Genomic DNA, 14,999 nt, shown 5'->3' with positions numbered 1-14,999 from the left:
AAGACTACTAATTATTTTTGGGAAACAGCAATTGGAAAAAAATCCATATGGAGCAACAAGAAAATAAAAATTCAGATGCTGAACAATCCAGTGAAAACTGAATATGCTCAGCCTCTGTAGAATGCTGATTGTGGAATAAACTTAAAGAATGTGAAGGGGTAGAATATTTGGAAGAAGGTATTGTTGCTTGACTGGCACTCCAAAGAGACTTTCACCTTACAACCTTTGGCCATAAACCCTACATGTTCCATTAATTGAAGGAATCAGAAAGCATTAGCAAAAGAGCCTCTTATGTCAAAAGGATAACCTTTTGACATGAGCCTACCAGGGAAGGCTCATCTTCTTCAGGTTTGTGACATTCCTAGAAATATGGCTGACCACTGTTGAAAATAGAATGCCAAATTCCATGGATTTTCCCTCTAATCTTCATGTTTAGTTTTTAATCCCCCACAAATTAAACATTCAGATATAAACAGCATTGCACCACAAAGCAGTCTAATGTCATTTATTGATATTTACATATGATACACTACAAGTCCTTTGTATTGCCATCAGCCAGGTCTTTATTGCTAGAGTTATCTCAACCCAAGTTGGCATTTTGGCAAATTTGTTTTTTGCCTTGTAATGAATTTCATTTCAAAGATTTTAAACTGTTTTAGCTAAATTTAACTCCAAGAAGATTACATGTGCAGCCATTGCAGTAACAATGATATGCAATAAGGTACAATAACAGAATTGCATACATAATATGATAAAAAACTATAACTAATATTTTCCTGGTAGTGGCAACTCTAAAGTGCTAAAGTTCCAAAAACTGTCCATAACAACTAAGTTTGGATGAGTTGCCAAAAGGCCAGGGAGTTACCCTTGCCTTGTGTGGGCAGAATTGGGGGTGAATGGGTTCCAAAAATGTTCTTGTATGATTGAAGTCTGATTCTAGCCAAAGCTAAATTGGATTGCTCTGCTTTAACATGAAGCAGGTTTCTTTGATTCCAGGAACCTGAAATTCCAACATATTCTGCCTTTAAACAGATGGGAATGAAAATGGAAATGTAATGTCTGTCTAGGTGTCTGAAAAGTAGACATAGATAGAATTATGTTCCATGAATTTGTCTTACCCCTTTTAAAAAATCATCTGCAGTAGTATACATTAGCCTGATGTGGCGAGAAAGTCTGTTTGCATTACAAAAGAAGTCTACTTTATCCTGAGTTTACTGCACTACCATTAATTTCCACAAGGTGATGGTGTTCCAGTATTAGAAGTTGATAAAAATATTTTGAATTCAAGTATAGTTTCAATATACATTTGAAAAATAACACTTTATTCTCCCCCCTCTTTTTTTTTCATAGATTGATGCGGTGAACTAGAAGAGCGGATGTGACTTAATGTATGTAATTGTTAATAAAATAGACTGTTTCTTCATCCTCTTTACTTGCATTTAACAAGTTTTGCAGTTTATATAATATTTATTTATTAAATTAAATTATTAAATTTATATGCCATCCATAATTAGAGTAATTTACTTGGAGCACAACCTTATTCTCGCTCTTTGAGCACAAGGCTGGCCTGGCCTAATTTTTTCCCTTTTTTCCCTTTTTAAAATGCAAATTTTAATCTGTTCTTAATTATTGGGGTGTTTTAAATCTGTCTTCGGCCAAATTGTTTAATTCAGTTTTATTCTGCTTTTAAATTTTGTATTTATGTGTTTTATCTTGTGGCTGTTCACCGCCCTGAGTCCTTCGGGAGTAGGGCGGTATATAAATCAAATAAAACTAAAACTAAAACTAATCTATTTAGAAATGATCTGTCACAAGGCCTCTTGAAGTGGGTACACAAATACACGTGAATTCTAGCATAACTTTGTTGGTGAAGAAGAGAACCTTGAATGTGGATATATTTGGAAGCCAAATATGGTGGCCTTTCTTGGATGGAAACCCTTTTCAGTGGAATTTTATGGCTCTGGCAGTGAAAATGGAAATTTCCAAAATATTGCAGAATATGAGCAGTTATATATTATTGATATTATTATCATTATTATACCACTATTAATTCTGATATCGAATAAATAGTTAGATTCCTTCCGTTTAAATGAGTCAGTCAGAAAAAAGATCAAGCATAATAGACATTCATGCTGATGAATGAGAGCCCAAGTGTACAAAACCAGTTTTCAAGATTCTGCAACCTAATCCTTTGCTCATTGCAATAAATCTGCCTACTCTAAATTTCTGAGAATCACTCTTTCTAAATTGTTAGTTGGTTAAAGGTTTTGACACCCTTTGAAGTGGAACCTCTCTTATTTGGGTTCTTATTTGCCATCAATTGGAGGATCACTACTACTAGGCAAGGAAGATAAATAATTTGGTTAAAATACCACTTTGTATTGTTATTAATGGCAGATCGATCTGATTTGTAGGCAGCAATCAGGCTCATTAGGGGGAAAGGGTGGTTGAAAACTGCAACAGCACAAAAGCATTTCTCCTTTCCCAGAAACAAAATATTGCTAACTTTGGAAAATATGTGAGTTGGTTGACAGTCTTGGTTTTTCTTTGGAGAGGTAAAAGTATCCTCTCCACTCAGTAGGATACATGGAGGTATCTTCTATGGCTGATTCTGCTTTACATCATCCTCTAGACTAGCCATATAAATTGGACAAATAACAGGACCAGTCCAGTGGTGGGTTGCTACCGGTTCACCCTGGATCGGGTGAACTGGTAGCGGTGGTGGCGGGAGGCTCCGCCTACCTGCCCAGACGTCTCTGCGCATCGGCAGAAGCGTTGCATGCAAGCGCATGCACCCACAAGCAAACCGGTAGCAACGGGATTTGAATCCCACTACTGGACCAGTCCTGGAAGTTGCTATAAAGGTAAAATGGCCTCTGAGAAGAGCCTCACTCTAGTGGTCACATGGGAGATTAATGCTCTGAAAAGAAATAAAAAGCCAACAGTCACAGCCACTTCAAACTTTCAGAAATTAGCCAAAAAGAATTAATCTGTTCCAAATCAGAGCAATAATATTTAATAAAAATTCAGACATTGTTAGTGCAAATCTGCCCTGAGGACAGTGAAATAGATTAACTATTAATTTGCACATTCTTAGACTTGGAAGTTTTGTTTAGATTCTTTACCTTGGACACAGTATTGGGCCTGATTATGTAATATGTAAGTTCCATATGACTGTGTATTGTACTAAGATTGGGAGACTATATAAAGTAATGTACATGTACAATGGACATTGCCCTATCCTGAAGAGATGTACTGAAATCTTATGTTTTCTATTTTGGCTAGGAATGTTGGAGTCATTTTAAAGAAAGCACGATGGCAAAATCTACAAAGATCTGTTTCCTCAGAATATGTCCCCATTTCATAATGACATGTAAACCTCTTATCTTTCTTCTGAGAGTGGCTATACTGAAATGCTGGAGGTGTTTATAGGGAATGGTTCTGGGAACAAGGCATTAAGTGGGAGGATTCCAGGTCTGAATTTCTCCTGTATAAAACATTTTGGAGTTGTGAGAATTGTGCAGTTGTGGTATGCCTCCTATTAGTCTCTGTGACACTAATACACAGAAGATACATTGCCAGATTGAATCTCAAGCATTAGAAATTGCATTGATTCCCATTTACACAATTGTTTTAAAAACCTCAGAAGAAACTGAATGGTATATCTTCAGCATTGATTTAGAATGTGAGATACGTTAACTTTTGAGATGCTTTCCATAAGACTGCTAACTTAACACATTAGTCCTCATGCGTGAATTGCAGGGTGTGTCTATTTTGATGCATGTTGGTTCCTTTGTGTATATCTTCCAAAGGGATGATTGGCAGTCATGGCTTCACAAGGATGAAAAAATGAGGAATGGCCTGTTCAGCCCTTGCTTTCCTTCACAAAATACAGGAAATGAACCACTGCACAGAATGTCTATGTTAATTCTTAAATACACCTTTCTTTCTCCTTTGAACTCTTTTCTCCACACGTAGTTCACATCCATCATTAGATCACTATACAGCAGACAGCTTCTTTCTGTATTGTTTTTCCTTCTTTGGGCAATCATTTTTAATTTGTGGAAAATGGTGCTTGTTCCTGTTGTCACCACACCCTTTTACCAATTTAGCTGATTTATGAAATTATGTTTTAATTATTTAAAAATGGTTTCTGAGACGCGAGAAAGAACTTGAAGATTTACAATCCAACAGCCTTTTGTATTTTATTTTTCGAAATAAAAGCTTTAAATGTGGCAATTTTTTGAGTCTGGATTTCTGAATTAAAATGTTTTACAGTTTGGAGAAAGGGGAGAAAAACCAATTTGAGGTTATATAAAAATATATATTTTTTAAAATGTTATCCTGCCAAATCAACTCATGAAAATAATATTTAAAATATGGTTATTTAACATTAAAATAGTAACAGCAACAAAGTATTAATAATTAAATTTATACAAATTTCAGAATAAAGCTTTCCAAAATAAAATTGGAGAACAAAATATCTTTTTTTACTCTTTTCTTGAATCTGTTTGGCACATAAAAAAGAGGCTTTCCTGTGAGAACAAATTGTTTACCTGTGTTTGAACGCTCTTTTAAGGTGACCTTTCTAATAGTGAATTCATTATAGTCTGAAAAGTATCTGGCTCTGACTCCGTTTTCAGGTGTAAGGTGAAAGCCTGGCCTTTTTTCCCCACTGACAGCTTGATCCATGTTAATTTAGGTTCAATACATGACCTTCAGCACTAATAGTGTTGCTAATCCCCAGGCCTTGCAGTCAGTTGAGAGACCTACTGTTGTCATTAGCACCATATAAGGTTGAAAGATTTAGAAGGATCAGAAAAGGTGCAGGATTTCTATCCAGGTTTCAAAAAAGGTCATCTATTCACAAGAGTGACCAATACTATCTCAATTCTATGCACATTTCTATTTTCAGGTTCTCTCCTAGTGATACCAAGCATGGAAATTGCTTAGATTTTCTTTTTTTTACAAAGCTACAATCTGGACTGATAGTTTCATTGAACTATCCAAAATGCTACTGACAGCTTTCTTTGGCTGTCGTATCTATTCATGATCAGTTACCATCCCTTCCCTTTTAATGTAGAAATGGATTCTTTGGGTCAATAGATACAATAGTAGTCCTTGACCTATGACCACAATTGAGCACAACATTTCTGTTGCTAAGTGAGATGATTGTTAAACAAGTTTTGCCCCGTTTCACGACCTTTCCTGTCACGGTTGTTAAGTAAATCACTGCAGTTGTTACGTTAGTAACATGGTAAGTGAATCTGGCTTCCCCATTGACTGCTTGTCAGAAAGTCACAAAAGATGATCACATGTTCCTGGGACACTGCAACCATCATAAACATGAGACAGTTGCCAATGTCTGAATTTTGATCATGTGACCAGGAGGTTGCCACAATGGTCTTAAGCATGAAAAACAGTCATAAGTCATTTTTTTCCAATGCCATTGTAATTTTGAATGGTCACTAAATGAACAGTTGTAGGTCAAGGACTACCTGTATTATTCATATTGAACTGCATTTATCATTTTGAAGCCTATTTACCCAGTTTGAAAAGATTATTTTGCAGTATTTCTTTCTAATGGTATCCCCTGAACAATTTATAATAAATTTGAGTGATACACTGTTCAAAAACATTGTATTATCACTTTTCGCAGAGGAAATCTTACTATGTGTATCTCCCATTTGAGAAAAAAAAATTCACTTAATTCCACTGCTTTCTGTCTTTTAATCTGTTGCCAATCCACAAGAGCAACTGCAATTTATTCCAGGGAGGTGAGTTGTAATGAAAGTTGCCTTTGTGAAATCCATGGTTGTTCCATTTCAGGAATTTTTTTATTCTAGGTGTTTATTTTCTTTTTAACAATACAGTATTTCCAACAATATTCCTGAAATAAAAGTTAAATTAATTGCCATCAAATATTTTTTAATCCTTCATTCTATTTGAAAATCCAGGTCTTGTTCATGTCCAAATGTTCATAGAAAATGCAGAAAAAGACCAAGTGATACACTGCAACTGCCCTTTAGTTTTTTTATTTTTATATTTTTGTTGGATGATGGATATGTATTTATCCCAACCATATTTAAATTTAATTACTGATGATTGACCCACTATCTCCACTGGAAATTGGTTCAGACAGAAAAGTTTTCAACAGCCCGGTGGGTCAAGCAGCTGAACTTTTTATTGTAGCTATTTAATAAAGAGTGATTGTCAATCCGGAAAAAAAAGAAAAGAAAATAGGTTCCAGGCCTCCACTACTCTTTCTAGGAAGCAATATTTTCGAACATTACTTTTGAACTTACAATTAACCAGTGGAACAGCTTGCCTTCAGAAGTTGTAGGCCCTCCATCACTGGAGGCTTTTAAGAAGAGACTGGACAGCCACTTGCCTGGAATCGTATAGGGTCTCCTGCTTGAGCAAGGGGTTGGACTAGAAGACCTCCAAGGTCCCTTCCTATTATGTTACTTCCTGAATCATGCAGTTTCAAATATTAAATTACATTTCAGTGGACAGATTGCCACCATCATCCCTGGGCAATTGCCCCCCTTAAAAAAAACCCTATGTATTGTGCAAACTCAGAAAATGGGTTGCTGAAGTTAAATGCATTGTGTGAACACCCCCACCCCCATCACTTGGAACATTAATCTCCCCTTCTCCCACAGGATAATTGCTCTACTTCATTTCAAGGGGGAGATATGATAATATGAGGTAGCAAAGGACAAGAGACGAAGCATATTCATTATTTATTGGTGGAGCAAGTTAAATTCTCCATACATCACTTCGGCTGCTCGTTGTGAGCCTCCGTCTCCCTGGCAACCAGAAGAAGCGCGAGAGTCGGAGCGGAGACCTTCCGTTGCTGCATCTCGTCGCCATGGGAGACGGAGAAGGGCTGGAGCCAGTTGGAGGATGTAGCAGAAAAGGGGGCGGAGCTTTTTTTGGCCTCACTCCGTCCACTGGGTAGCCTATAATTTGTCTTGTCCTCGTCAATCCCAAAGTACCCGGATGGCGAAGGCCTGCGGGGCAAGGAAAAGCGGTTGGGGAGCCGGGCTTTGATTGAGGAGCGCCGAAATATCACTCCAGTTCATCCGGGAGGCAAAGAAGAGGAGCAGCTTCGGTGGCGGCAAATATCGCCGCCATTTTTCATCGCCAGATAGACCCAACAGGTGAGCGCATGGGAGGCCAGTCTCAGAAGCTCCTACGGCGACTTGGCTCCGCCCCGAGCACTAAGTGATCCTGAGGCCCCGCCCCTTTTCGGAGCGTGGGCAAAATTTTTTTTTTTTTTAAAAAAAGGAGCAGGTGAAGAGAAGCCCAGTTGCTCTCTGGGCCCTTTGGGAGCGTGGAAGTGGTAGACCTTCCCCTTTGGGGTGTGGTCCTTAGCAAGGGCCAAACTTTGCCCATTCTTTTTGCTTTTTGTCTGCTTTCTGCCCAGCAAAGCTTGTTTTATTTACTCGGAGGGGCGAGGGAGGGAAAGGAAGCCCCTTCCCTTTGGTGGGATCTTTTGTAACCTTAACTTCCAGATATTTCAGATTACAATGCTTCATCAACTATAAGCAGCCTGACCTTTGGTTTTGCTGGCAGGGAATGTTGGCTGCTGTAGAGAGCCCCATATCTGGTGGGCTCCAGGCAGGGGAAGGCTAGCTTGGAGCCAGACCAGCTGGTGGCTGTTTCTGTTGTTATTAGGACTTCAGTAATAGTGGACAAGGAGCAGTAAAGTTGAGGCCTGTCTGTGGATGGGGGAGTCAAGGATATTACTGTCTTTATTTGGCTGCACTGCTTTTAATTTTTGTTTAGCTTTCGTATGAAATTCGAACTTGAGTCTAAAGCAGGCGTGTCCAATCTTGGCTTGCCTGAGCCGCAATATGAATGAAGAGGTCTTAACTCGGACTGCATATAATAATGTATATGAATGCACATAAATGTTAAAAGTTTACGATCTTGTGAGGTTGCATTGCTAGCTGTCCAGGGCTGCATGTGATTTATTGGCCTGGAGTTGGACACGCCTGGTCTAAAGGCAAGGTTGCAGCTCAGATACTTTTTTTGTCCCATGGTTAGCTTGGGTGCCATTCTACCAGGAAAGCTGTGCTTTACAGTAATTGTAATTTGCACCTCATGCAGCATCAGCTAGGAAATAGCATTAGGCTTCTTCTCATCAACAAGATAAAAAGGCCCACCTGTGCTCAAGTCCCTAAGGATAAAGCAGCAGGGGTGTTATGATCTGCAGTCGCCTTTCTTTAAGCAGCAAAAGAGGATGAAGATCTACCAGATGGAAAAAGGTGGTACAAATTCAGTCTTTGTATTTTAGTTCTTAATAATCCCTTAATACTTTTGGGTTAATTCAATAAGATTAAGAATCGGAGTGGGCTTATTGTAGGATGGATTTATGAAGATCTTTCTGTGAATTGGAAAAGAGATCTGTAAGTTGTTCTGTCTAATTGAATAAGATTGAGTAAGAGCAAAAAAGGAAAAGAGGATCTTGGCTGAGCCCATTAAAGCTGCTGTCATAATAAATATAAAACAGTTTGAAATGCCAAAAGACTTGGCTGTTCCTCCTACTAATATGACTATCCACTCTGCAAATTATACAAACAGATTTATTAATTTACACAAATTATGAAGCACCAGTCAAAAATTACATGACAAAGCAAATAGGTATGTGGCTTGCAAATTGGGAGAACATTTTTTCATGTCATGAAATCCATTAGATGAAATAATTTTAAAATCAGTTTAGAACAAATATTTTGTCATAATTAAAGGGTGTGTCAGACGTATGCATGTCTATAATTTACAATATAAAAGTGGAAATTAAAAAAAATGAGATGAAGATAGAAAATTGTAAATAGAAATATTTTGTGACAAATATCAAATGGGAGAATATAGTACCAAGACTCTGCTGCTGAAGTGTTTTGCATTTATGGGTCTATAAAATTTAGACAAATCTGAAAGTGTGTACAGTAAACACTTACTGTATTTTTTACCTATTATATTTATATTTACATCTATTTAATCAATTTAGGTACTATCCATCTTGCTTCTAGGGTAAGAATAAAGTTGGATTAGGTTCTCTTTTATGTTGCTATTCAGGATAAGTATGTAATTCCTAGATGCTATAGAATAGGAGCAAAAATAGAGATTTAAAAAGTGTGTTATGTAGCATAGATTGTTCCTAGTCCAAGAAATATATCTTCAAAGTAAAGCTAATTTATTTTTTATTTCAAACATATAAACAAACTCCTTCCCTCCAGGGTTGCTTACTTGCAGCCCAGATGTTATGCTCCATTGTGTGTCATGAACTTTGAAATGACAAATGAAATGCTAATTAAAAGCAGTATCACCAATCCCTAATAAAAATATAGGGATAAAAATTCAGGTTAAACCCCCCCCCCCCCCCCCGTTTAATTTCTTGTTTCCATTTCTTGGTCACTACTGGAGAAATCAGCTACTTAAATTTGGCAGCCCACATTTTTATACATGGTGTTATGACACACACACCCTTTCCCGGGTAACCATTTCTGTCAAACAATGTATAATGGTAAAATTCTATTTAATGGTAGTAGATTTCTGTGAATTGCTGATTATTGCAAGAATGGGCTGAAGAGCATTTCCTTTGGTGTATTGTGATTTTGGGACCACTTTCAGCAGGGGAGTAGCCCCCAAAACAGGCTGCCCCGTCTGAGAGCAGCTGTGGTGAATAGCTTTGGGGATTACCAAATGGCTACTAGGTATTCCCAATTGTTGAATTTGGAAAAGCAAATAACAGTCCTGCCACTAAAAGCAAGTTGAACAACCAGTCAGTGAAGCATATTTCCACTGGGGATTTGGTTGGCTATGAAATCCGACAGGAAGGTTTACTGGTGCTTTTGTGCAAATAGGGGCCCTCCCACGGCATGTCCCTCAGAGCTTGTAGATAATTGCAGATGCAATAACTATACTGATTGTGATTCACTTCCTGAGAATAGCAGTGATACCTGTAAACAGCCAATGTGGAGCATCCCTGAGTGCCTACTGCCCCACAGTGGTCCATTTTGATTAGATTTCCTTAAGTAAAGGCTCTTGAATGAACATGGCTCTTAACTTCCCATTAGCCTTGCCACGGCTGCCTGCCAAGCAGACCCAGTTACAAGAGCCAGAGGGATGGTTGTAGTCACGGGGCAGACCAAAGCTTGTGGACACCTGGGCGATGCCATGTCGAGCTCAGATGCAGAGGATGATTTTCAAGAGCCTGCCACTCCAACAGCAACCCAGGCAGAGCACTCCCTGTCCCTGCTTCCTCAGCAGGTGAGTGATTTAATACATGCTGTATCCTTACACATTATTCTGTTTGTGCTAGCATAGCAATACTCTCTTTGTGGGAGTTGACAGTGCAGTTTCTCTAGAGAAGTTTTGAATATGAATTGCTTTTTAAAACTTCGTTTTCTTCTGTGTTCAGGCTAGCTTGTGCTAGTCGCTTGATTTAAATACCCAGAGAACAGGGGTGAAATGCTACCAGTAGCGATTATTGGGGCTGGTTCGCCGAACTGGTAGCAATCGCTTGCTGGCCACGCCCCCGAACCGGTCCACGGCCTGCAGTCCTGTCATGCTTCCCTGCCTTCCACGCTGCCTACCCAGCATCCCAGTGGCCAGCTTGCGAAGGCAGGCAAGCGGAAGGCCACGTGGAAGGCAGGCAAGCATGGCAGGGCTGCGGGGAAGGGAGCTAGCAGCCTACTCCCTTCTCCGCAGTCCTGCCATGCTTGCCTGCCTTCCACGCTGCCTTCCCGGCGGTCCTCCACGCCCACTTGCCTTCTGAGGTCGGCGTCCAGCCTGGCCCAGCCAGTGGGTGGGCGGGCAGCCCTTGGTGGAGACGCCGCCGCTACGCTGCCCCGGCACGTGCAGCAGCCCTGGGGCCGGGATATCCGGCTGCCCTCCCGGAGCACCACCGCGGTAGCGCCGCCCCTCTCAGCCCCGGACCAGTGGCTGCATCTCCACCAAGGGCCACCCACCGTCAGCCTGGCTCTGTTGTGCATGCTGAATATGCAGGTGGAGGATCTAGAAGGTAAGGCTGACGCTGGCGGCAGGAGGGGGGAAGGGAAACCCACTGTGCTCGACTCCTCGGAGGGAGATGGCGAGGCTCACTTGCCTTTTGGGCCTGGTGCACTTGGCTTCCGCGGGGCCTTTGGCCGCCTGCTTGCCTTCCCCTCTGCCTCAGGTCCTGCCTGCTCTCCCGGAATACTGCTGCACTGCCGCTGTTCACTTTCTTCCTTCTCCCGCAGTGAAACGAAAGTGAAAGGCGGTGGGGTTGCTTCGGGAGGTTGCTTCAGGAAGGCGGATGTCTGCAGCCAGGCGGGGAGGAAGGGCGGCAAGAATGGCGGCAGGCAAGGGAGCGCCAAGATGAAGGGCTACCCGCAATGGCCTGCCTGGGAAAGTGCCGCCGCCCAGGTTGAAAGGAAAGCATTGTGGGTTCTATGGTGGCGCAGCCGGGCCTGGCCCTCTCCCCACGTAGGGAGCATCCGCGCTTCTCACTCTGCTACTTCGCTGCTGCCAAGCAGCGGCACGGCTGAGCCTCCTTCCCCCGGAGTGTCGGACTCCGTGGGCTGAGTTCCTGGAGTGGCGCCGGTGGTCAAAGAGAGCAGGCAGGTGGCTGGGTGAAAATCCAGTGGGCTACTTTGTAGCCCCAAGCCCTGCGGAGCCAGCACAGGTGGCACGGGTGGAAGGCGGCCTTTTCTGCAGCATCCCCCTCCCCTCTTTGGATCGCCTTGCAAGGGGGCGGGGCTCTGCCTTTGCAGAAACAGGGCGGGTAGTTTGTATGGAGGATTGGTGGGGGGGATTGCGCAGCCCTCCAGGATGGAGAGCGGGGCAAGAGAAGGCTCTGAGATTCGCTTGGGCAGTCAAGCCAGATGGTGGTGGGAAACTTAAAGCGTTGGGGGCTTCAGAAGGGCAGAATGTGCTTCAGAATGTGCAGCTCCTGGTTCTAATAGTGAGTGACGTACGTGACATCAAGTTGGCCACGCACACCCGGTCACATGACCATCAAGCCATGCCCACAGAACAGGTAGCAACAATTTTTAGATTTCACCACTGCCAGAGAACCTTTGGTGATAGGGAATAAATAATTATTGTAATAAAATAGAAGTATACTTTATTGATGGGCTATTATTATAATTCATTCTGATCAAAGGTGGAATATTAATAAATAACTCCACTAAAGCAATATTTTAAAATCAAATCCTTAGAATGTTTGTGCTGGCTTTTAAATATTTTGACAAGTAAGAGTTTTCCAAGTTGTCCATATTTACTAGGTTTCAAATGTATTTATTTTTATTTAATTAGACTTTTATCCTGCCTTTTGTTCAGAAGCTCCAGGCAGCTTACATAGCACTCCATTTTTCCCCAATAACAATCCACTGAGGTGACAGAAAATAAGTGGTTCAAAATCAGCAAATGAGTTTCTATGGCTTAGAGCAGAGCTGGCTGGGGAATTCTGGGAGTTGAAGTCCACGCATCGTCCAGCAGCCAACGTTGAGAAACACTGGCTTAGAGTGAACTCCTTATTTACAGTCCAACAGTGTAACCACTTTGCTACACTGCCTCTTTGCATGTAAGAATAATTCTTCTAAATGTGTGTTCTAAGTTAAGCTGAATTTTCAAGGAAGTTGATTTTAGCTGAGTGGCTGGCCTACCACATGTTGAACAATATTCTTGGTTTTGGAATCCAAGGAAAACCGTAGATGAAGGAGGCCTGTGTGAACTTTAGTACACCAGTATTCAGACCTAGTCAGTTTTCTTGGTAGTTCAAAAGGTGTGAATACCAAATCTGGTTTTTTTTTAGTATTCAGAATGGGTGAACATTTCCTAAAATTCACAGATGCATTTGCTATTGCAGATAGACAGATTGACTTGAGTAAACTGGTCGTTCTTAGTGAAGGTCTTTGAATCGTCTGTATGTTCCCTTTCTCTGTCTCTTCTGTATACACCCTGATCCTGTATTCTCCCCAGAGATTTACGTGAGTTAAGTTTCAACGTTCATGGTGACTTGAATGTTGCAGCTATCTGAATTAGATCATTTTAGTCCAGCATTCTCCCTCCTCCCTTTGTCGCCAAATACTCCAAAAAACAGGGCTGTTCTATAGAACCCCAGCAATTAGTATTAAGTGGCATACTTAATATTTACATTTCATATAGACTTAGGAATATATCTGGATTGGATTGCTTTGTCTCTGGATGCTCAATTAGCAGCTGTGCCCAATTACAGTATGCTTTTACCTTCCTTAGGTTCTTCTTGGGAATGTCAGACTTACCCTTGGTGAAGCATATGTTAAAACACTTTTAACTATGCTTTTACTGCAGAATTTATTTATTTATTTATTTATTGGATTTATATGCCGCCCTTCTCCCAAAGGACTCAGGGCGGCTCACAACAATAAGAAACAGAGAATACAAAAGTTAAAAGACGAATTAAAACAGAATATCCAATAAATAGGTTAAACGTGGGAATACCAATTCAAATTTAAGATTTAAGAATTCAAAAAGCTACAAAATCAATTTAGGGTCAGAATGCTGTATACAGGGCCTATTTTGAGGACTATCTAGAACAGGGGTGTCAAACTGGTGGCCCGTGGGCTGGATGCTCCGCGAATGGGAAAAGTCGTGAAATGCCACGTGACGGCAACGTGACACGGCGAATTTGACACCCGTGATCTAGAAACATCATTTATCCAGATTGCAGCAGTGTGGGCAGTAATAGGCATTCACATGATTGCTTTTGCATTAACTGTTCTGCAGCTGCACTAATTACCAGTTTGGTTTCAGCACAATTCAAAATTGTGATGATTTTATTAAATGGTTTGGGCACAAGTTGCCTAAACAACTATTTTTTCTCAAGCCAGCCTGCCTACTTGCTTCTAAGAGTGATAGAAATAGGATTTATTAGGAACGCCCTATCTTTTGTTTCCAACAATGTTTATTCCAGCAATGTGATTAAAATAGACATTCCACAAATTATCTCAAATGAAATCTAGCTGTTTGACTTGTAACTATTGATAACCCTTTAAAATAGTCTCTAATTCTTTTTGAAATCACCCAAGAAGGACCTTCTTATTGCAGTCTTGCCTCTGTTGTCAATTGTTGTTATTAGTAATTTCTATAACACTCTTCCTCCAAAGGTAGTCCAGTCATGAAATCTGTAATATTTAAATATAAATATTAAATCAGCATTTATTTTCAAAAGAGAAAAAAAACCAAATTTACAAGAAATAAAGAGTCTGCTCACTGAAAAGTTTGATGTCCTGCAAATGGATAATTGTTGTCTAAGAGAAAACATTGGAATCAGATACACTTTTTTTGGAGGGTTTTATTCAGGTACTCCTTGACTTACGACCATAATTGAGTGCAATATTTCTGTTGCTAACTGAGACATTTGTTAACTGAATTTTGCATCATTTTACCTTGGGGCCACAGTTGTTAAGTGAATCAATGCAGTTGTTAAGTCAGTAGCATGGTTGTAAAATGAAACTGGTTTCCCCATTGACTTTGCTTATCAGAAGGTTGCAAAAGGTGACCACATGACCCTGGGAAACTGCAACAGTCATAAATATCAGTCAATTGCCAAGGGTCTGAATTTTGATCATGTGACTGGTGATGCCGCAACGGTCATGGGAAAAACGGTCATAAGTCATTTTTTTCAGCGTCCATTGTAACTTTGAATGGTCATTAAACAAACTCTTATAAGTTCAGGACTACCTGTAGTTCATTAAGTGATCCAAATTCTGGTATTATGTGAGAATGAAAACACATTTCTATTTTCTCCATGCCATGTCTAATTATCAATAATATTTATTATTTCCAGTTCCCTGAAGTAGTTCCACTAAATGTTGGAGGCACCCATTTCATGACCAGGCTGTCAACACTGAAACGTCATGAAGACACCATGTTGTCAGCCATGTTCAGTGGCCGGCATTACATCCCAACAGATGCTGAGGGCAGATATTTTATTGACAGAGATGGAACATATTTTGGGTACATAA

General features: G+C 40.5%; 2 protein-coding genes across 4 annotated transcripts in view; both read left to right on the top strand.

Moving 5' to 3' along the window:
• Window positions 1–3,643, top strand: part of TPST1 (tyrosylprotein sulfotransferase 1) — a 28,937-nt gene extending 25,294 nt beyond the window's left edge. For all 3 annotated transcript variants that reach the window (XR_011600522.1, XR_011600523.1, XM_070946181.1), the window contains 2 exons: window positions 1,351–1,388; window positions 3,286–3,643. Coding sequence is in view for 1 of the 3 variants with exons in the window: in XM_070946181.1 (XP_070802282.1) it covers window positions 1,351–1,368 (18 nt within the window). In the remaining 2 variants the exon portion in view is untranslated. The remainder of the gene's footprint in view (window positions 1–1,350; window positions 1,389–3,285) is intronic.
• Window positions 3,644–7,090: 3,447 nt separating this feature from the next.
• RABGEF1 (RAB guanine nucleotide exchange factor 1) overlaps window positions 7,091–14,999 on the top strand; it is a 56,986-nt gene continuing 49,077 nt past the window's right edge. Inside the window, exons 1-3 of the mRNA XM_070931968.1 lie at window positions 7,091–7,166; window positions 10,086–10,278; window positions 14,822–14,991. Coding sequence (XP_070788069.1) covers window positions 10,135–10,278; window positions 14,822–14,991 — 314 coding nt within the window. The 5' untranslated portion in view covers window positions 7,091–7,166; window positions 10,086–10,134. The remainder of the gene's footprint in view (window positions 7,167–10,085; window positions 10,279–14,821; window positions 14,992–14,999) is intronic.

The sequence above is a fragment of the Pituophis catenifer genome, unplaced genomic scaffold, assembly GCF_029215685.1.
Source record: "Pituophis catenifer annectens isolate HBS135680 unplaced genomic scaffold, rPitCat1.0.hap2 SCAF_1, whole genome shotgun sequence".
NCBI lineage: Eukaryota > Metazoa > Chordata > Lepidosauria > Squamata > Colubridae > Pituophis > Pituophis catenifer.
Note: the sequence above shows the minus strand (reverse complement) of the source record. Positions and strands in the feature narration are given on the sequence as shown.